A 24,485-nucleotide genomic window follows, 5' to 3' on the forward strand; every position below is an offset into this window, starting at 1 on the left:
AGAAAACAAAAATCTAAATCTTAATACTTTTTTGTAATTCTTGTTTATTACCAATGGTACCACAGGATCCATTATTCATAACTTATTCACTTAAGTGTAACTTCCCACTTGTTCATGGCTTTTATTTATTCATTTATGTTTGCAACTTTTAACTTATAAAGAATCTAAAAACGTTAATGTTTCAACTCTGTCACAATGATGTTCATCCTGTGAAGGTCATGGGCTTTTTGAAAAAGATGTTCATTAAGGTGTTTATTTTGACCTTAGTTACGACCTTATGATAAACTGTTGAGTTAGTATTTTTCCAAAGCTAGATATTCAGTAATAGATTATTACAAATGTCTGTGGCATTTTGTGAAAACCTGATTTCACTTTGCTCTTATATAAGATGAAAAGATGCCTGCTTACCTAACGTGATGTCCCATTACAATTGGATTTTTGGAATAGAAGGTTAATTTAAAGACGAAACTAACCAATTATTATTTGAATGAGAAAAAGAAAGACTTCAAAGTTCAGCCATCATTTGTGAAATCAGTCATCAAGAAAAACTGAGCAAATGTGACATATCTGTATCCCTGTGTTGATCAGAGCCGTAATGATGTCTCTGAGGGACGCGCAGTCTCTGAATACACTTTAGGTTCCTGGGAGAGTGAGATCACCGCTGCAGTTTGTTTCACATCGTGTCCCTGATCCAGGAGCTGTTGTTAGGCAGTGTGAGCGTGAGGAGAGAGGGGGGGCTGATGTGAGAGCTCTGTGTGTGGGTGTGGGTGTGTGTGTGTGTGCGTGCGTGTGCGTGTGTGTGCGTGCGTGTGCGTGTGTGGGTGTGTGTGTGTGTGTGTATTCATTATTTTGTATTCATTTGGAACATCCATGTCTGAGTTAAAGCTGCACATTTTCAAGCAAAGCAAATTTGCAAATATGTGTCAATGAAAATATTTGTGGAGGCACATCAGTTTGAATGCAGACAGTTCATGTTGTTATGAATCATGGCAGACACAGGGATCACTTCACACTAACTAAAACTGTCCTTTTCCAACACACTCTTAGTTTTATACTACACCAGAATATCCTACAGGAATTAAATCCAAACTTCTAAAATATTGACATATAAATACATGTTTTAGTTCCTTCTATATCTCTGCAACATAAGTCAACATAAAGTATATTAAAGCTTTTTTTATTAAAAGTATTGAATTGAATAAATCAAAGAAGAAATTGGTGATGAGCAAGAGGCGGAATATAATGTCCGATGAAGGAAGGGCAGCAACTCAAAGCATTTAAAGGGTTACAGTGTTCCAAAGAAAGACATGCCACTGGCTGTGTCTAGCTCCATGCTGAGTACAGCAGGACCATGAAGTCCCCTGGCCTGGGATTGGCTAAACTGGTCATCGCCAACTCTCTAGCAGCTCTTTGGTCTTCTCTTGCCTGAAAATCTGGCAGGGGTTTCTGTGGCCCCCCGCTTCGTCCCAGCGATGGCGCTGTGCTTTGTCCTGTCTCCTCCTGCCGAGCAGTCGGCTCTTTCTCACGTCTTTGAGGATCTGAATATGCAGCCGTTGTGTCGTCTATCAACCTCACACTCTCACTACATCTCTGCATTCAAGTCATGATTCTGTTATGTCGGAGATGGCAGAAAGAGGTGGGGCAAGTTGATGCTTCGGAACCTTTTTGGACAAAACAGACTGAGACATTGCTCTTGACTAAAAATATCCTGACACTATTGTGGCTGCACAATAGCAGCAGCTCCAGCCGCGCCGCCACGCTGGGATTAGCTCATGTTTGCTGCGTTGGTGGGACTCATTACTGCCCCTCTCCTCTACAATGGGCTGTTGGCGTTTAGCACCGGCCAAATCACCACTTAACAAAAGCTAATTTCTCACTTGGTTAAACTGGGAAGGATTAGGGGCCCTGTGACAGCGCAATCCATGTTTGGTGAGGAGTGAGGGATGGAGGGATGTTAGGAAAGGATTTAAACCTCAATTACAAGGGACTGAGGGCTTTTGTGTGTCCGTGGCGAAGGTGGGACACTGAGGTTTAGTGACTTCACTGGAAGTGCATGTGTCTGTCTGTCTGTCTCTCTCTGTGTGTGTGTGTGTGTGTGTGTGTGTGTGTGTGTGTGTGTGTGTGTGTGTGTGTGTCTGTGTCTGTGTGTGTGTGTGTGTGTGTGTGTGTGTGTGTGTGTGTGTGTGTGTGTGTGTGTGTGTGTGTGTGCATTCAGCCAAGGGTGCCACAGCCTGACAAATACATGTTGATCCCCTTGTTTAGGAGGGTTAAGTCTCCCTAGTTTCACATGCCAACACCACTACACACAAGGAGGGACAACTCACAATCTAAGCTCATGACACAACAGCAATTGAAACCTTCCTGTTGGTGTCATGTCATGTAAATAGCAGAGAGTTTAGTATAACATTGTCTGGCCACTGTAGAACCCATACAGGAAAACCCTTAAAAATCCTATAAAGACCCGTCATTTAGCTTAAAACCAAATAAGACCAGTACCACCCTATACTCAAATGCTATAAATGTAGTGATGTTGTATCGTCATGCGTGTTTAAACCCCATCCTCCAACACCTTTAGAGGTATTGTAATTACAGTTTTTTTTAAACCTTTCGTTACAAGCACTCATTTAAATCTTTACACTTCTTTTGTACGTGGAACTTTGAACGATAATGTTTGTTTTGTTATTCCGGGAAAGCTATAAAATCTTTTGCCTCTGATGTGTAATGTAGGCACTGGTACACACTGGTCTCTCTTAGCATCTCTTCCACCTCCTTAAGCTGCTTCGTAAGGATCGGAGCACAGAGTGGTAGCCCGTTACTGTCCATTCATATTCTGTTGCATCCCATCGTACCTTTTCAAACCCATTACGCACCCCCCCTACTGCAGCCTGACCAACTTTTACTGGGTTTTCCCTGCACCCAATATTTAGCAGATGTTGCTGTCTTCAGCTCGTATTCATCTCTTTATTTGGTGTGAGGGACATTCTTCGTGGCGGTGCAGTAAGACCAGCGTCTCTCTCCATCTTTCCTCAGAACCAGATTTGTGGCTGCTTTCAGCATCTCTCATATCCTCAAGACTTTTGGGAAGAGTAGAGGGATAAGAAGGGCGTTAGATTCCCCCCCGAACACCAAACCCTTTCGTTTGTATCAAAGCTTTGCCTCACCCCTGCTGACATCCGTGAATTATTCACTTAAGAGGAAAAGATAAACAAAGCTTGCTAGCTACAGTTGTTCTATTGATCTGTCTGGGCAACATCACAGATAAGGAAAAGAGGGCCGGTGGAGAGGAGCTGGGCTGCTGCCATCTCTCTTTTTCATCAGTAAATAAATCAATAACATGCACACTTTTTCTCCTGAGAAAGAAACCTGTGTCCTGTTTCCAAGGAAAGCAAATCATCCTTTCAAATGATGTGTACTTGTGTAATGTAGGTAGTTAGAGCATGTGTCTGTAGATCGGGGCCTTGCCATGTGGGGACAGTCAGTTCTACCTGTTGATTAGGCTGCAATTGGCCCTCGCTGGGGTCATTTGCCATTCAGAGTGAGGGTGGGGGCAAACAATGCTGGCCCAGGACCAACCGCTGACAGTATAAACCTTCTGATTAGAAACAGGCACATCTTCACTCTCCTTTAATGCACTGGGGAAGAAGGAGGGGGAGCAAAAAGCTCCTCACGGCCTGTTCACTTCCTGTTTACCATTTCTGATGCTAACACAGATTTTTTGTTCCAGAAATATCTTATATAGGTACGTGCTACGTACATTTTTGCACACACATCTTTGCTTTTGAAGGACACACAGCTAAATGTTTCATCATTAAGCGACACTCGCCAGCCACAGGATACCTAACTGCTCCTCTGGCACCACTTGAAGGCTGGTAGATAAAAAGCATACCTGGGGGGAGATTGCAGGTTGGCGGGCGCAGTGTTTTGTCTGTCCCTGTCCAGGGCCGCTTAATCACCGGAGGCTTGCTCCATTGTCTCTGCTCCCCCTGCCCCACAGCACATTATTATGTCATCATGATGCTTAGGTACACTGCAACACTACGCTGCCACCCATGAAGGAATTCGCAACAATACGGGATCTGAGATGTTTTCCTCTGCCCAGCTGTGATTGGTCAGTGGATAAAGAGTGAGCAGACCCTGCCCCTTCGGGGGCTTCCCTTCATGGCTGCCAGCTCTGCACCGCCATCTGCCTGCTGTGTGAGGAGGCTCGCTGGCCAGGGAAATCAGATCAGTACATCCAGGGGGGCTCGATGTGAACCTGAGTGCAACAGCTAGACAAAGCACACATACTCAGACACACACATACACACACACACACATTCAGACACACACAGGCACACTCAGAAACACAGACACACTCAGAGAGCAGCAGTGGAGCCTTGACCTGAATGGTCAGTTCTTCTCTCTAAGTCTAATGAGCCGTGATAGCTATACTACTGTGTTTGTGTGTGTGTGTGTGTGTGTGTGTGTGTGTGTGTGTGTGTGTGTGTGTGTGTGTGTGAGTGTGTGGGGGGGGGGGGTTAAAATGCTACTTCCATTATCTTTTATTTTCTCTTAGCCACACACACATACACACACCTCCTTCAGATGTCTAATAAAAGCTCCATGGCACTGAGGACGGAGCCTCACATATGAAACTCAGGAGCTTAAAGTCCTTCAGTTACAGTTTTTATTCCTAAGGAACCACAACTTTTATGCGAATCAGACAGAATTAAGATTCAAAGGGACTTATTTAATAATTCATTTTGGTACACAACAAATGAACTAAGAGACGAGTGCAAACAAGTATTTGCCTTTCCCCACTGTCTGTCCACATGGCTGTTGGACCCTGACTCTCTCCTCCGTTCACAGTCATGACAAAGAGCTTTTTCCACTTTTCTACGTCTCTATCCAACACGTTTCCATCTCCCCTCATTATGCCACTTTATTTGTCACACTTGCAGAGAAGATGTCCTGCTGTGGCTCAACATGTTGTAGAATGATGCAGCATGCTGGGATTTATTTTGGCATGTGATGCAGCCTGGGCTCACATGGCTTCTTGTTGCAGCTGTCACAAGTTGTCAGAAGTTGTAGCTGCATGTCGCAGGAAGTGGCTGCATGTCACCACGTTGTATAGCTGCAGGATGTGGCGTGTGTTACAGTGTGCACATTTATCCAGCTATATAGTTTACAGCTTCTGTGACAATGGAGCTTTGGTTCAAAAATGAAGACTATGCTCTCGATTGTGAGTTTGTGTGCGCGTGCGTGTGTGTGTGTGTGTGTGTGTGTGTGTGTGTGTGTGTGTGTGTGTGTGTTGTGTGTTGTGTGTGTGTGTGTGTGTGTGTGTGTGTGTGTGTGTGTGTGTGTGTGTGTGTGAAAACAGATTGCAGTGGTTATGGGAGCCGGCCTGCTTCCAGTTATTCGGGCTCCTTTCCTCCCCTCTCTTCCCTTCTTTCTCCTCCTCTCCTCCCCTCTCTTCCCTTCTTTCTCCTCCTTTCCTCCCCTCTCTTCCCTTCTTTCTCCTCCTCTCCTCCCCTCTCTTCCCTTCTTTCTCCTCCTTTCCTCCCCTCTCTTCCTTCTTTCTCCTCCTCTCCTCCCCTCTCTTCCCTTCTTCTCCCACCTCTCCTCCCTCTCTTCCCTTCTTTCTCCTCCTTTCCTCCCCTCTCTTCCCTTCTTTCTCCTCCTCTCCTCCCCTCTCTTCCCTTCTTTCTCCACCTCTCCTCCCCTCTCTTCCCTTCTTTCTCCTCCTCTCCTCCCCTCTCTTCCCTTCTTTCTCCTCCTCTCCTCCCCTCTCTTCCCTTCTTTCTCCTCCTCTCCTCCCCTCTCTTCCCTTCTTTCTCCTCCTCTCCTCCCCTCTCTTCCCTTCTTTCTCCTCCTCTCCTGAAGTTAAAAAGTTGAGACTTTCATATTTTATCCAGCATTTATCTTCCACCGATCAAGCCGGACAATTCACAGTTGGAAAAGGAAAATAGAATATACACAAATTTGTATAAATGCATATCCATGTAACAATATAAAAAGAAGGAGGTTTTTTGGCTCTGGTTATTTGAGTAATTGAGGTTATTGTGATGCTATGCATCGTGGTGATATTGTCCTCTTAACTAAAAACAGTTCTAAAAGCTATTATTCAATTCGAAAGCATATTTAAATTAATCAACAATATTATAAGATTGACTAAATATGAATTACTGATATCTGGGAAGTCGACAATATTACAAAAAAGTCAGACAGGGCCAAAGAACTGCGATAATGAGAAACATCCAGGAGCAACACCCCCACATGAAGTGAGTGTTACCTGTGTTTAGGGTGCACTTTGTTTGTACAAGTACATTTACTGAAGGACCTTACTTAAGTACTATTTAGGGTACTTGAGTTTTTCCATTTTATGCGACCTTGTACTTCTACTCCACTACAGTTCAGAGGTACATGGTGTACTTTTCCTCCACTACATGTATTTAATACCTTTAGTTACTTCACAGATCTGGATGAATGATGTGAAATATAATCAAGTGTTAAATCAGACTTTAGTTCCACCTGGAGTAAATTCACAAGCTACCCTGCAGTATACAAAGTCATTCAAACTAGCTGCACCTTTACCAGCTTTGAGAACACTTTCATGATCAATCATTATAAAACATATCATATCTATTATTCTGAAATGGACCAATCTGCACAATGACTACTTTTACTGTCGCTACTTTCACTATATTTAGATGATAATACTTTTCTACTTTTACTTGAGTAACATTTTGAATGCAGGACTTTTACTGTAACAGAGTATTCCTCCACTCTGGTACTTCTACTTTTACTCAAGTACAAGACCTGAGTACTTCTACTTTTACTCAAGTACTAGATCTGAGTACTTCTACTTTTACTCAAGTACAAGATCTGAGTACTTCTACTTTTACTCAAGTACTAGATCTGAGTACTTCTACTTTTACTCAAGTACAAGATCTGAGTACTTCTACTTTTACTCAAGTACTAGATCTGAGTACTTCTACTTTTACTCAAGATCTGAGTACTTCTACTTTTACTCAAGTACTAGATCTGAGTACTTTTACTTTTACTCAAGTACTAGATCTGAGTACTTCTACTTTTACTCAAGTACTAGATCTGAGTACTTCTACTTTTACTCAAGTACTAGATCTGAGTACTTCTACTTTTACTCAAGTACTAGATCTGAGTACTTCTACTTTTACTCGAGTACTAGATCTGAGTACTTCTACTTTTACTCAAGTACTAGATCTGAGTACTTCTACTTTTACTCAAGTACTAGATCTGAGTACTTCTACTTTTACTCAAGTACTAGATCTGAGTACTTCTACTTTTACTCAAGTACTAGATCTGAGTACTTCTACTTTTACTCAAGTACTAGATCTGAGTACTTCTACTTTTACTCAAGTACTAGATCTGAGTACTTCTACTTTTACTCAAGTACTAGATCTGAGTACTTCTACTTTTACTCAAGTACTAGATCTGAGTACTTCTACTTTTACTCAAGTACTAGATCTGAGTACTTCTACTTTTACTCAAGTACTAGATCTGAGTACTTCTACTTTTACTCAAGTACTAGATCTGAGTACTTCTACTTTTACTCAAGTACTAGATCTGAGTACTTCTACTTTTACTCAAGTACTAGATCTGAGTACTTCTCCATCTCTGCAGACTACACTTCCTCTATTATCTTACTGTGACTTCATATCTTGACTTTCCTGGCCACAATGTTACCATAGCTGGAAATAAATAAGACCCAACTTGTAATACATTAGAATGTCCCTCTTCCATTAGTACCAATGTAGTGTTATCTAAGGGTAGCTGGATATATATATATATAGTATATATTACTGTGGCTCTGCTGCCTCCAGAGCCCTGCACTAGTCCAGACCATATAAGGACCTCCAGCAAAGACCTGTCCCCTCATCCCTCCCTCCCTCCATCCATCCATCCCTCCATCCATGCCCTGCTCTAACCTCCATCTGGTCTGGATCTGGTCTGGATCTGCTCTTGTCCTCCACCTGCCCCCCCTCCAGCCCCCGCTCCCTCCTATTTCTTGCTGCCATTTCTGTGTAAACAAGCTGAGTCTGACCATAACACTCAGACCCCGGCTACACTCTTTCACTTTCTCTCGCCTCCCTTCCTCATCTCTTTTTCCACCTCAGCAAGCCGTTTTTCACTACTGTCTCTGAAGTTAGCCAACCCACACATGTCCTCTTTTATTCTGTCGTTCTGTGGGGAGGAATAGATTTAAATAAAAGGTTACATTTACAGGAAAGGATCTGTGATTTGCTCTGAACGTTAGAAAGGTGAGGCTGATCAGAGGGCATAATGTTCAATTCATAAACCTGAGATCACACCCGACTGCTGGAGCGAGAGAGCGGGGGAGCAGGGGAGCAGGGGGAGAAGAGAAAGAGAGACGTCTTTTCTTTTGTACCCTGGTGTTAGGCAGCACTGTAATATGTCTTATTCAGAAAGGGGGGGCACTCTTACATGACTGTCTGGAGGGGCTGTGGCTCTGTGTGTGTGTGTGTGTGTGTGTGTGTGTGTGTGTGTGTGTGTGTGTGTGTGTGTGTGTGTGTGTGTGTGTGTGTGTGTGTGTGTGTGTGTGTGTGTGTGTGTGTGTGTGTGTGTGTGTGGTGAGTTCCAGCAGATCCTGCTTGGCACTGGGTAGTTTGGACGAGCTGTATGTACTGTACGTGGAGGGGGGAGAGGGCATGAATAGGATAGGCAACAGGAGGGGGGGGGGCAGACCAGGCTCATGGCAGAGTTGATCTCTTGTGACAACAGAGAGCCAGACAACTCTTCGTGTGACAGCATGTCTATGACTGAACCTGCAGCAGAGACACCATCACGTTCTGCTTCCTGATAAATCACATCAGATGGTGTTCTGTGATACCTTTATCAACACTGTGTCTTTAAATAAGTCATCTGACTTCCCAATAAAACATTTAATTAGACCAACAGAAAAGTATTATTATAATGTTCAAGGAACAGGAACAAAGGAACTCTCTTCCTTCAACACACTTATTCACTGTATGTAGCATAGGAGTGTGTGCGTGTGTGCGTGGACCATTCCCCATCTCGGGACAAAGTAGACATGCCCAGTGACAAGTACCAGGCGCATCCTGCACATGTGTGTGTGTGCGTGTGTGTGTGTGTGTGTGTGTGTGTGTGTGTGTGTGTGTATGTGTGTGTGTCCAGGATTAGAGGAGCCACTGGCCCCAGAGGGGGTGTGTTTGGGGGACGATGCCCCTATAGAGCCCTTTCTGCCACTACATCCCTCACATTCACACAAACAAGTACACACACAGATCCACACACACTCCCAGGTGCAGTGGTGCGGGCCAGTGTGTGGGATTAGCCGGTACGCTCTGGCACTCTCTTCAGGTAATCCCTCTAATTTGTGAACAGGGCATACACACACACGGCAGTTTGTTTGGAATTGCATCTCAACTCCTGATTTTGACTACAACACTCAGACTTCTTTTTTCTTGGCATGTTGTGTGAGCAACCCAGTATCACGGCAAGACGTGAACATGTGACGATTTACCATGCTGGGAGCCGTGAATATGTCACGGTTTCGTCCCTTCAAACGTGACAGTTACACGGTATTGTTAACATGGCCCAACCAGTGGAGAAATACCCGGAAGTGCCAAGCAAATGGTCTACCGCGCCTATTGGTCGGTTTTTATTGTCAAAATGAGATGTTTTTAATTTATTTTTTAATCGTCACACTCGATTTTGCCGATTTTCTTGTTGCCCTAGCTGGTCGACACCTCTTTTAGCAGAAACAAAGGCTACATTCATGTATTAAATCGATTAACCTATCTACCAATTGGATCAAATATAAAAGTCAGCCGAATTAGTATTGATACTGCAAGGAGACGTATTGTGTGAAAATAAATGTAAGATGTTGTTTAATTGCTGATATATTTATGATCCACGTCACGTTTTCAGTTTTGGCGGCAGTGCTTCCTGTTTGTCCAGAAGTCTTCTCATCAGGGCTCTATAAATACAGAACTACGGCAGATATGCAGCCGAACCGTGTATTACAATGCCGTTATGTGATGATTTTCAAAGAGAAAAGCTAGCACACCGAAGCTGTTGCCTGGCAACGCAATCGCACAACGTCACGTCCGTTAATTCCACATCCACATGGATTAACATCGATTTAATACATGAATGTAGCCTTTGTTTCTGCTAAAAGAGGTGTCGACCAGCTGGGGCAACAAGAAAATCGGCGAAATCGAGTGTGACAATTAAAAAATAAATTAAAAACATCTACTTTTGACAATAAAAACCGACCAATAGGCGCGGTAGACCATTTGCTTGGCACTTCCGGGTATTTCTCCACTGGTTGGGCCATGTTAACAATACCGTGTAACTGTCACGTTTGAAGGGACGAAACCGTGACATATTCACGTCTCCCAGCATGGTAGATCGTCACATGTTCACGTCTTGCCGTGATACCGGGTTGTGTGTGAGACAGTCCCCCCCCCCCTCCCCTCGTCGCTGCCCCTCTCCCTGATGAGCTAAATGCATTTGAACATGGTTATGATTAGCTAAGCCTTCCTTAAGATTCATAACACAAGAATGCTAAAAGCCCCATCCCTCTTTCTTGCCTTGCCTTGTCTGTCAGGGCTTGCCCCACACACACACACACACACACACACACACACACACACACACACACAGACACACACACACACACACACACACACACACACACACACACACACACACACACACACACACACACACACACACACACACACACACACACACACACACACTGACCCTGCAAACACTTCATCACATACCTGGTACCAACCTGGTACCAACACTGGCTCCGTTTGCAGCAAACTGTCAGTTTTACCAAAACTTGAAATGTGAGTGAAGCAGGTGTCCATCAGCTGAAATAAAGACACACAGAATCAGCAGGGAGTGCTTTGATTATTTCACACAATGTTATTATTATTATTTATGAATAACTTAGCTTTTATGTGGAACACAGAAGACTTCAAATTGTTTTTATATTTAGTGTGTGTGTACATGGGACATTTTTATACAACAGCTCTTGTTTTCAAGAAGCACACTCTTTTCCTTCTTCCAGATTCCTTATTCAAAAAACAACAACTTCCTTTCAGTAAGCTTCACATTTTCAAAAGCAAATATTGATTTTTTTTAGGGCTGTCAGTCGATTAAAATATTTAATCGCGATTAATCGCATGATTGTCCATAGTTAATCGCGATTAATCGCAAATTAATCGCACATTTTTTATCTGTTCTAAATGTACCTTAGAGGGATATCTTTCAAGTTTTTAATACTCTTATCAACATATGAGTGGACAAATATGCTTTATATGTTTGTTTATTATCATTTGAACAATGACAAATATTCTCATGAATATTAAACACAACAACCTCTGAACATTACAAATATTCGCTTCAATTCAACCTGGAACCTCTCTCATACAATAATACTGTGTGTGTGTGTGTGTGTGTGTGTGTGTGTGTGTGTGTGTGTGTGTGTGTGTGTGTGTGTGTGTGTGTGTGTGTGTGTGTGTGTGTGTGTGTGTGTGTGTGTGTGTGTGTGTGTGTGTGTGTGTGTGTGTGTGTGTGTGTGTGTGTAGCTCAAGGCATATATGCTCCAACGGGAGCTGCCTGGACGCTGCAATCATGTAGCGCGTACTATCCGTGCTGAGTGTGCTGACTTTTCGTGCAATATCCCACTGTCTGGCTACCTGCACAGTCAAGTCAAGTGCTCGGCGCAGTTGTCGGCGAAATGTCATTGAAACAGCTCCTTATATCCGTTAGCGCAGCTAGCTAGCACCAGATGCTAACAACAACAACACGTAAGGTGTGCCTCGCTCGCGCGAGTCGCGCCACACATACACACTCCCTCCCGGTCCTCCCGATGGCCAGTCCGGGCCTGCCGGTGAGCGTGGAAGTGTGGTCTGCCACAAGCGGGCGGTAGGAGCGGGGCTGTCAGCATCAGCTTGTCGATGGTATTTTAAACTCGATGCGCTCTGAAACTACGGCGGCCGAGGACAAAAAATACACATGCGTTAATCGCGTTAAAATAATTAGTGGCGTTAATTTTTTTTTGCGTTAACGCGTTATTAACGCGTTAACTTGACAGCCCTAATTTTTTTCCATGCAGCTTTTAGTTTGGAAATATCACAATTCACAAAAATGTAAGTACCATCAGCTGATGATCGACTCAGTTTTTTCACAAGGAGTTTTTAGTCTGGCCGAGCAGAGCTCAAGGAGCTGCTCGGTGCTGTAGTGACTCAGTGACTCAGATAAAGCATAAACTGGAAACATGTGAGATTCTCATTTCCGTCCAGTTAGGGCCATTTCATTAAAGCTGCTGCTGCTGTGTGGTCCTGTAGTGATTTTAGTTGCGAGCTATTATAGCCAATTAAAAATGCCTGTTGGAAGACTCTCAAACCACTTCACTCAGAACTAACAGACTTCTTGGGGACCGGGCGTCTGCTTTTTGAAATGATCTCAATAGGAGGAAACACATGCACACTCTTTAACTTCCCACAAGCAAACCTATAAACCAACATGTGTATTTATCTTGTTTGAACTGTTGCATAGAGCCATGTACAGTGTATACACCTGTAAGAATGTGTAGTGTGTTTACAGAGATGATAACACACACACAGCTCATTTGCATGTCATTGTGCTTTGCTGATAAACAAGACATTAGCCATGCAAAGTGAGGATTTTTTTTGTGTATCGGGGGTGGTGGCGCGGGGGGGGGGGGTCACCTCCTGATCACAAACATTTTAATGACACTTCAGAATTAATAATGCAAAAAAAAAGTGACAAGAAACTTTTTACATATGCGACAAAAGGCCAAGAGGGGAACAACACACACACAAACACAAATACACACACACAGCTTGTACCCTTGGCTCATGTCAGCGTTGCTCTGTATGTAAATGCCTCCCCCTGACATTGCTCTGCTGCACATCCTGTATGCTAACCAGCTCAGGTTTCTGATCCACTTTTGATTGGACGGGGGAGCGGGGGCTACTGTACAGCACGAGGGTCGTAAGCCTCCTTGATTGAGAGCTCAGGGTGAAGGAGAGAGGACTGTACTACACTAACCAGAGGGATGAATGAGAGTAGAGGATCAGAACTCATTGTGTTTGAACACTGAGGAAACATCAAGAGTCAAGGTTACCGCAGCAGCTGGACCCTTGTGTGAATGTGTGAATGTCTCAATGCTGACCTGATGTTAATAATCCAATGTTATCATTGATTGGCCTCCAGCTAAATCATATTATCCTGATATAAGCTTGATATGATATAATAATAATACACTATATGCTTTATTCTTGTATACATTTCTGCAGTCTCAATTGACAATATTAAGCCAGTTGTAATACAAAAATACTGAAGTCATTATTTTACACATGAAGAGGTTAGGGTTCCGGTCAAACCTGCTGTGGGACCCTGGGGTAAAAATGATATGCGGGGCCTCCATTAACTCTCATTTTCTCTCCACTTTGTGGACCTGACATGACCTCAAACCCCTGGCCCAAAGAACCTTCCCTAAACTTTACACACATATACATGTACATGGACAGTTTGGAGAAAACATCATTATTAATGACTTCAACTATATCACCATCCATCACTGATTGACCAAATCAAGATAAAGTAACATATTTAATGAGAGCACATGGGCTGACTGATCGAGTTTCTAGAAAAAAATCTATAAATAAGAGATTGTTTAATTGAATAGCCTTAAATTCAGCCATTTGTGGGCAATATCTCCAAATCAGTCTGTTAACAGTTCTAATTTCTTCGATTGCACACACTTTAACTATTTCCTTGTGATAAAAACCACATTACACTTTGGCCTGCAAACAATAGAGTTTAGAATAATTGTTGCCAGAACAGCACCAGTTAATAAAGGTTCAATCTGAGTTGAGTGAATGGGCGAGAAGAAAAGAAGAGTGAAAGTGTAAATTGAATGATTGAATAAAAAGTATCCGTAGAGTGGAGGTGAGATACAGATGAGAGCGTTCCTCTCTGTTTGTCTTCCCTCTGGCCACTGGCCACTGAGAAACATGATGTATAATAATCATTTGACACTCGCTACACTAATCGCACACTCCGCGCTGATCTGCACTTCCTCCTAATTGCACAGATTTGAATCCCTCTCTAATCCCCCCCCGCCACCCTCATCTGTAATAGCTGTGATTTAATTTAGCTATTTAACCCGTAATTCAAGCAATATTTATTGAGGAGTGGAGCGGGGGGGTGAATTGGGCCATTAGCTGCCCCAGATGAATACACTGAGATGAGAATGAACGCCGCTAACTGCCAGTTGACCTTCGCACCGATTGCTAGCCGCTCTCTCTCTCTTCCCTTTTATGTACGCCTCAGCCGCAGTAATTATGGCAAATTGAATCATAGTGAAAACTGGAATCAGTCAGTAATGAGAGTTTTATATTGTGTGACTGAAGCAGGAAGGAGAGGATAGAGAACGTAGAAGTGCTGCTGAAGGCTGGGGGGTTCTCTCCTCCTGCACATTACACACACTGATACATGATCAATCGTTTTTCTAAAAGAGTTGGAGCAGTCATCTCAATAAGATGAATAGGCCATTTTCACCCATTTTGAAACGTAATGAATGTTGTATTTCCAGTATTAACGAGATGCTCCCAAAGATTTAGCATATGTGTAGTAAAAGGAAACAAATAACGAATTATGCATAAATTAGCAAAGAGGGATATTTAATGCATAATATACAAAATAATGATGGCAGCTGTTTGTAGAGGCTTCAGTAGCTTTCCTTTGTGAAGCCACAGGCTAACCTCAGGACTGAGTGTTAGGTGTGTTGTGATCCCTCTACTGGAGGCAGACAGTAAGATATCATTTCACTGCTACGGAGACATTTGGTCTGTTTATACCAACTATGTTTCAACAATGTTTTAAGGCTAAACTATACAGAAGGGTTTAAATCTATTTATGTTCTGATTCCAAAAATCTGATCCCTTTTTTCTTAATTGTACTTAAGTTTCAACTGAGATGATTTCACATAAACTTCACGATCTACAATTTGCTAAACACTTGTAAAATGTCTTTGAGTTTTTTTTAGTCTTGTCTTATTTTGTCAACAATATAACATGCTGATAAAGTCACAGGAAGTGTTTAATAATGCTTCGAAAAACCTTTATAATTATACATTTAAAATGTGTGTCTGATAAGCCATCAGACACACATTTTAAATTATAAAGGTGTCTTCTCGTGTCTGTGTTCAGAAACACACACAGGAGAGGAGAGAAACCAAGAGAGTATGCTGATGTAGAGGGACCAGTGTGTTTTCGTATTCACACACACACATACACACACACGCACACGCACACGCACACACATGCACGCACGCACGCACGCACACACACACACACACACACACACACACACACATACACACACACACACACACACACACACACACAGCACTCCATAAAACATGGGTTTCTTCATTCTTCCAAATCAAGTGATGAGCAGCTCCCTCTCTCTCTGGTTTTTCATATGGAAATAGGAAATAATGGGGTGATTAAATAGAGTCGTATATTAAAGTACAGCTGACATTAGAATTAGCATAATGTGCTCTCGCCTCGGGCTGCATACTTTATTTGCCATCTGCGTTGGACTCCCTTCCCCCGGGAGGGCGCAAGCGCACACGCGCACACACACACACACACACACACACACACACACACACACACACACACACACACACACACACACACACTTTCCCCAAAGAAAAAACACGATCTGCTCCTTTACTGCAGCCGAAGAGAAATGGCTCTTGGAAACACACACTGTGTCGCTGTTTCTTTAACACACTATAACACACACCATTTGCTCTAATTGTTGGGCAGAGAGGAACATGAACTGCCCCCCACTCAATAACCAGGAGTAAGTTCAGCTCAAATCCTTTCAAATCAAATACTGTATATGTCCGTTTAGATTTTAAATCAATACATCTGTTTTGCCAATAAGGAGATAAAACAGACAAACCAAAAACAAGAGGAAAGAAAAATGATACATACAGCTGTAAATCATCTCTCTCCAGTCTTCATCATTGATCAATTGGTCCAGCGAACAGAGGGAGAGAGGGGGGAGTGTTTCTGTTTGTAGTGTACAAGGTCTTAAGATCGAGCAGTAAAACAGCGTGGTGTGTGTGTGTGTGTGTGAGTGAATGTGCTGTCCACTATAATTAAGTCAATAGACTCAAAAGGACTGTGGAGATGAACAGCTGTTCTGCATTTTGACTTTCCTCCTTAACAAACACAAACACACACACACATTCTCAGAGATGATGTAATATTTTAATTACTAATTGTTTATTCTTTAATGGTATTAAAAATGTATGAAACATTACTGACCCCTTATCATTTTATTACACACATTGTTTTTGATTATATTTGATTTTGTTCATACACACATCTAAGACTCCACTTAGATGTGTGTATGAACAAAATAAAATGGAAATCTTGACCCGTTGTTATAACACATGCATAGACTTCACAGCGGGCGGAACTTGTCATAAAGTCCGCGATAATAAAGCCCACCCATTTAGAGGGAAGATATGATTGGTCAATTGTACTGTCAGTTGACATTACTCTCTCATTGAGTTACTATAGCGGGCCCTCTGTGAATTCATAGCTGGACCACCAATCACGTATGTAGCGTTTATGTGACAACATGATGAGCCAATGAATTACCAGGACCATACACACTTATTTCACTGCTTTTCAGCCAATTAAGTTCAATCACTGCAATGTTGTTGTGAAATCCAAAAACGGTAATGAGATATTGATTAATGAATAAGGTAGATTTGACCTTTACCCAATCATTTGCTTCATTTTTCACTCTTCATATCAGATATGCTTCTTAATTTCTGCCTGAAGTTGTGAGAGTGCAGTATACGTGATGGTGTTGTCAGCTGCAGTATTTAATGTGTTTCTTTCTCTTCATATTGCAGGTGGCAGGGATGAGCCTTCCAGCTATATATGTACCACATGTAAGCAGCCCTTCCCCAGCGCCTGGTTCCTGCTGCAGCATGCCCAGAATAGCCACGGCATTCGGATATACCTGGAGTCCAACCCCTCAAACACTGCCCTCACCCCACGCCTCGCTATGCCTCCACCCATGGGCAACGACTCCATCCCGCAGTCCCCCCTCACCAACTTTCTCGGGGACAACAACCCCTTTCACCTATTGAGGATGGCGGGACCCCTGCTCCGGGAGCCTCCCCCAGGCTTTATGGAGAACCGGCTTCCCAACACGCCTCCATTCATCAGCCCGCCTCCCCGCCACCACCTGGACCCCCATCGACTGGAACGCCTTAGCGCAGAGGAAATGGGCCTCATATCACAGCACCCCAGTGCCTTTGAGAGGGTGATGCGGCTAACGCCCATGGCCATGGAGTCCCAGTCCATGGACTTTTCCAGGCGGTTACGTGAGTTGGCAGGGAACAACAACAACACCACTCCACCTTTGTCCCCCAGCAGGTCCAACCCTATGCACCGACTGCTAAACCCCAATCCCTTCCAGCCTGGGCCAAAATCACCTTTTCTGAGCACCCCTCCCTTACCGCCGATGCCCCTAAACAGCACCACCCCTCCCCAGACACAGAACAAAGTCAAGTCCTGTGAGTTCTGCGGTAAGACCTTCAAGTTCCAGAGCAACTTGGTGGTGCATCGGCGCAGCCATACTGGAGAAAAACCATACAAGTGCCAGTTGTGTGACCACGCTTGCTCTCAGGCAAGCAAGCTGAAGCGCCACATGAAGACCCACATGCACAAGGCTGGATCCCTGACGGGGCGCTCAGATGATGGACTGTCCACCACAAGCTCCCCAGAGCCCGGCACCAGTGATGTCACAGGTGAAGGCATGAAGAATCGTGATGGGGACTTCCAGGGGGAAGGCAACGAGGAGGAAGAAGAGGAGGAAGAAGAAGAGGAACTTGAGAATGAGAGTCGACCAGTGTCCAACTTCAGCATGGAGTGTGAGTTCTTCAGGAACAGGGAGAACGGCTCTAAACTGCCCTCAGAGGACAAGCCATCACTCGCCCTTGAGAAAATGGTGGAAGGTGGGGGTCTAAACTCTATTCAGCAGTACAATAATTTAATAGTTGACAATCGTAAAAGGATGCCCTTCACCAAGAGGGGTTCCGATGGCCTGAGGGACACAGGGGATGAGGACTCAGTGGCTGGGGAGATAAACCACCACCACCAGCAGGAAGAGAGGACCACCATTAATGGCCGGAACTGTGGCTCTGTTGACTCTTTCTCAGGCCTGTTTCCACGTAAGCCCACCCCTATCACCAGCCCCAGCCTGTCCATCTCCTCAAATAAGAGGATCAAGATTGAGAAGGACTTGGACATTCCCCCAGCACCCCATATTCCCTCAGAGAACGTGTACTCCCAGTGGTTGGTGGGCTATGCTGCCTCACGCCACTTCATCAAAGACCCTTTCCTCGGCTTCACTGACTCCAGACAATCGCCCTTCGCCACCTCCTCTGAGCACTCGTCCGAGAACGGCAGCTTGCGGTTTTCAACGCCTCCGGGTGACCTGCTGGATGGAGGTCTTTCAGGACGCAGCGGCACCGCCAGTGGAGGCAGCACGCCTCACCTGGGTGGAGGTCCAGGCAGGCCTGGCTCCAAGGATAGCAGGAGGTGCGACACCTGCGAATACTGCGGTAAGGTGTTCAAGAACTGTAGCAACCTGACGGTGCACCGGCGCAGCCACACAGGTGAGAGGCCCTACAAGTGTGACCTGTGCAACTATGCCTGTGCCCAGAGCTCCAAGCTCACACGCCACATGAAGACACACGGCCAGCATGGGAAGGATGTCTACCGCTGTGACATTTGCCAAATGCCCTTCAGCGTGTACAGCACCTTGGAAAAACATATGAAAAAGTGGCATGGTGAACATTTGATGACAAATGAAGTCAAAATTGAAGAAGCCGAGAGAACATAAATTGGTGTCTCTCTTTCCAGACTTTGCACCACACTTTGACAAAAAAAAACTAACAAAATGGGGTAGCTGGATACTCTTTTTCTGAAATGTTCATTTTGGGTCAATTTTGTGTTTTTAAGAAACTGCCAAATGAGAAAACAGAGATCTTAACACCACTTAAGGCTGTCTAAACTGCCTCATTTGGGGTTCCTTTTTAAACAATCAGTCAGTTGAGTTATAATATATGTGGAGCCTTTAACTGTGCAATAATTTCTGTATTTATTCAATTTTGTATTTTGGCATGTGCAGGTACATTATTATTTGGGCTTTTTTTTTTGTATATTTGTTTTACTTGATTTAGCATTTCTCTGTTTTTTAAAACCCCATGTTATCCTGAGAGTTTTTTCAGAAGACAAAGGTCAATTTTGTTTTTTTTGGCCGCTGCTTGTAGTAAATTGTATATTAAGCTAAACGTGTGATTTCTTGAAGAGAGGCTGAATTCAATCTTCAATTTGAAAGTGGCGTTAACTGAGAATGCTAGAATTAGTCTATTTTGTGTGATGATGATACGCGGACAACAATCCTTGTAGCATGAACTGAGTCTAAAACATGTCAATATAATTGGATATGTAGCACTGAGCGTCATATTTGACAGTAAATCTAAAATCAAAGAGGATCCCAAGGTTCCTGCTGAGAACAGAACTACCAGCCAGAGGAAACACATCTGGATAAGGCAGCTGCTGACTGGTACGTGGTCCCAAGCCCCGACAACGCTACGACAACCATCTTCTGCTTTCCAGCCCCTCCATCTTCATACATCCATTCATTATACTTTGCATCAAGCCATATGATCTAGGCCATTATTTATATGGAGTAAACTGAGCATGAAGCCATGCAATACGAGTATGCTTAGAGATAGATAGAAGACTCAGACAACAGCACAGGGACATCTCAGGGTGAGCTTTACTACTTTTGTGATTAACCCAATATTTTCTGCATTTCCATTTCATCATATGTTGGAATTAGCGACAGTACAACACCCCCCCACCCCCCCCACCAGGCTAATGCCCAGGCTTTGTCCTCAATTTAAAGTGGTTAGACTAATTTATATTTGAAGTCACAGCTTGTAAATATGACATGAATTAGTTTAGAGAGGGTTACATGTGTGTGAATACATGGCAGACTACTCTTAGTTTCCTGCAGAAAATTGAATTTGATTGATTTTATTGTTAAGATTTATAAAAATCAACAACCCTATGCATTTTGTGCTCAAATGTCTCTCATGACATTTTTTTGAAAAGTGGTAGAGTAAATGTTAACTTGTATCTTCATAGTGATCTATAAATGTATAATCTGATTACTGAAGTCACCATGTGGTTAAGGAATCCACTAAGAATAGGAATCCTCAAAGGTTTCACCATTAGTTGTAGGACAGTTTTGTGTAAAAGAGGAAATGATATGTCAATGTGAGTGGAAGTAGTAAGACTAACGGTAAGACATCATTTTCGCTCCATGCCCCTTTGTTTTTTTAAATATCATAACCCCATCCACCTTCATAGCTGCGGTCAATTCATAAATCTAGAGTTCTTAGCAACAGATCCGCACTTTATCATTTCCCCGTCCGACACAGAGAGAGCTGGACAGAAAGGTACTGAAGGGTGGAGAGCTTTGGGGTCTGCTGATGCTGAAGTGCCCAGGGTTGTTAGGCAAGGCTTTTCCAATGCTGGCACTATACAAAAAAAAGGAAATATCATTTATTTGGGACAGTTTTTGTACTGCCATTCAATTTGACATGAGTGTGCCTTGAATAATGATCTTCCTATTTATTGTCTCAGACAAATGCAACACTTTTTATGAAGCATCAAATTGAACAACAAAAAATGTGAACTTTAACTTGTAGTTTGACATTTCCACGGAAATATAAATTAAATAATGCTGAGTTCAGGCTAGGAGTACCCAGCACAATATCAGTGTGTCTGTGTGTGTGTATATATGTATGCATATGTACATATAAAGGCACAAACCTATATATAGATATATATCAAATTCCTCACTCATTAGGACAATAGTCGGTCCAACAACAAAAAGCCACTCAAAAGGTCAAGGAAGAGACTCAACAAAAATCAGGAAATGCAGAAACTAAAATAAAATGAATTTAGTGCACTCTGTCTTACAATAAGTTTACAGTATTAAAACAAGTACAAGGGTAAAATAATATGTGTGTGTATGTGTGTTTTGAACAAACAAGTATTTTTTTTTCAGTTTTGCTTATGAAGTTTCTCTGAATGCCGTAGTGGCGATGTGTATATTGTTTTATATTTTTTCCGGGTTTTTTTTTGGTGACGGGGTTTTAGTATATATATATATAAAAACATATGAATATATATTACGTTTTTCTTGTTTACTGTAAAAGTATACCAGTATTTGTAATATTGGAGAATGCCTGGGCATTTTACAAAAATAGAAAAAAGGTTGTTTTTCTTTTCTTTTTTTTGCAGTCCAATTTAAATTGTGGGTCTCTTAAACTGTTTTTGTCACTGTAATTGTAAAAGTCTTAAGTTTTAGTAACTTTTATTCTGCCTTGGGTGTAATGAAATAAAAATAAACACATTTAAAAATGACTTGGATTTGGTGGTGGGATGGCTGTTGGGGTTTGGTGGGTGGACGGGTTTTCTACCTTAGAACTTCAGAACATTTGTTCTGCTTTCCAGAAGAAACACTGAGAATACTGACTTGTATCTAGTTCTCTTCTTCTTGAATGGAGTATTCTTCATGGATGGTTTGAAATACAATTGTAGGCACTTGCTGTCTTTCCTAAGGAGCTTCTTTTTTTTACTTGAAGGCTATGTGCATCCTGTTGTGAACACAGTACCTCGTCATGTCTGCTCTTATATCTGGTGCAGGGGAGCGTGACTTCCTGCCAATGAAAAGATAAAACTCACAGGCTGCCACCAGCTGTCTCTCTCTTTGGCAGTACAAGTATCTGATTAATTTGTACTTGTAATGAATCGTACTGAATCACATTGTACAGTAAGCGATCACAAGGCTGTTAGACAGTCTTAAAGTAACACAGCCAATGTTCAGTTTACCGCTCCATTATTTGTACATAGTTTTCTATGACGCTGTTTTACTTTTTATTTGTTTGTGATCTTTAACTGGCACTGGCGGTGACTTCCTGTTTCTGAAGGGGGGGTGGCGCGGTGTTATTCTGTTTGAACTTTGTGACCTTCATGTGTGTTTTCCGGCACATGCCTCCCCCATTGATATTCCTCGCATTGAGAACAGAGCACAAATACAAGCTGTTACAATTATTCATCCTCTCATTGTTGTCTCCTTTTCTTTGAGCTGGTCCGACAGACAGGGACCATGGAAACATTGACAGACATGCACCTGAAATATTACTCACAAACTCTTCAATTCTGCTCCGGCATCTGATGAAGTCCCTGCAAAACATTTACTGCTTCTCACAATGATCACAACACACATAATCATATGAACACATTCAAATCCAACAAATGCCAACATATTAAAGAAGAAAACAGGCTGACAGTACATTACTTTAATGTTTGTTTTTTTTAACCAATAGAGAATGGTCATGCTTTGATAAACCCCTGAATGCTACTGGATCAGCCCCTCTTGAAATCAGAATCAGCATCGGTTTTATTACGTAGGTAGGAATTTGCTGTTTATATGTGGTGCATACAAAGACACAGAAAGAAGAATACATGGAAGTAATGGGGTTTTTTGGACAGAAACTATCATTTACATTTTTTTACTATGTTCAATCTGAATTTAATTTAAAAATAAATACATCTATATTGATTCTGACTTTTCTACATCCAACTCACAGGTTGCTTTGAGAAAAAAGATTATTAATTTACCCCTTTTAGAAGTGAAGATATAGTCATTTGTTCTGGGCATGTCATTTTCGAGCCTGAGACCTGAAAAACAGGCTCAGGGCTAAACAGAATACACTCAGCCTAATATTTGTTGGTCACTAAAACCTAACCCAACATTTAAACATGCAAAAAAACGTTGTCTCTATCTTTTTCAAAACCAGCAAAAGCACAACACTTATATTTACTTTTAAAACTTTTTTATGATTTCTTACCATTGTTTATCACTACATGTTGGGGTTTTGATTTTTTTATACTGTCTAAAAAATTCACGAGTCATCTTAACCTTACATAATGGAAACATGCTTAGTGTTGCAGCTGCAGAACACACTCTATTAGCAACATGAAACACTACCAGGGTCTTCAGTTCAACACGTGTAAAATAAATACACACATACAGCTAAAGAGGCGATGACGTACAATGCTCAGTACTTCTGTAACTTTTACGCTTCGGAGCATTTTGCCTCATTACACATTAAGATAAATCAGCTGTTTCTAAATGTTTAAATGATCGGTTTATTCAAAACTATCTATCAATTCTTTATTTACTTTTTTGAGCTGCTGTAGATGCAGAAATATATACTATCCTGAGGTATTTAATATTTTTAACATCAGTACCTGTTTAAATAAAAAGAGACAGCGCAGCAGCTATCGGCCACTTTCAAACTAGTAAAACACATTTTTAAAAACCGTGTTACTGTTTTCTGTCTGTGTTTTTTATGTGTTCTTCACAGTAATACTCTGTGTACATTACGGGTCAACGTTTGAGTTCAATAGGCTAGGCTTTATTGCTGAAATGTATAAATTAAGCTGCCTGACCTTCCTTATAGACTGGCTATAGGTCTTAATGGTTTCAGAGATATTGCTTCAAGGATCACTATCAGTACTCAAACATTCAGAATACAGTAATGGGACAGAAGTCTGTGTGCATGACAACAGAGGCTTAAAGCCAGGGGACAGTGGAATGAGAATTATAGCCACATCTTCACACGAGTCAGAAACCTCTGGCTTTCTCTCAATGACAATGTCATTTCTCTTTGATTTAGACAAATCAAAATGTTATTGTACAAATCTACAATCATTTTGTGTTATATATTATGAAAGCATGAAAACGAGCACATAAAGAACAGATGAACACGGCATTTAAGGGTTGATTTTTAGGGAGAAAGGAGTTAATGATCTTTTTTATTAATTGGCTCATTGAATGCTTTTTGTGTCTATGCATTTCTTGTGACATGAAAGATTTAGAAATAGAAATCAGCTCCCTAAAATAAAGACAGTTACTTTGTCATCATTTAACCTGTTCAACCCAGAGGCCCCCCACGTCAGTGTCTCAGGGCTTCTTAACATTTAAAAACCTATTAATGTGTCATACCCGATTAACGGGAAGAAACTCAGCTAACTGACGATACGAACCATTTTTACCAAAACAAAACACAAGTCTCACAAGAAGCGTCTAAATCGATTAGCAAGCTGAGATTCCACAGATTCTAGCGGTATAAGTATCATCACTGAGCGATCAGAACTCACGACAGGGGAAGCAAACACAGACATCACAACACGGAGCTTTACGGAGCAAAAACTGGACATTGTCTTACCTATGCTGTTGTTCTGATC

The 24,485-nt window shown here is 42.3% G+C and overlaps 1 protein-coding gene across 1 annotated transcript in view; it reads left to right on the plus strand.

The window, feature by feature from the left end:
- Positions 1-22,289, plus strand: part of bcl11ba (BAF chromatin remodeling complex subunit BCL11B a) — a 39,798-nt gene extending 17,509 nt beyond the window's left edge. Inside the window, exon 3 of the mRNA XM_034134777.1 lies at positions 16,994-22,289. Within this exon, the coding sequence (XP_033990668.1) occupies positions 16,994-18,993 (2,000 nt within the window). The 3' untranslated portion in view covers positions 18,994-22,289. The remainder of the gene's footprint in view (positions 1-16,993) is intronic.
- Positions 22,290-24,485: the final 2,196 nt, after the last annotated feature.

Source organism: Trematomus bernacchii, unplaced genomic scaffold (genome assembly GCF_902827165.1).
Source record: "Trematomus bernacchii unplaced genomic scaffold, fTreBer1.1, whole genome shotgun sequence".
Taxonomy (NCBI): Eukaryota; Metazoa; Chordata; class Actinopteri; order Perciformes; family Nototheniidae; genus Trematomus; species Trematomus bernacchii.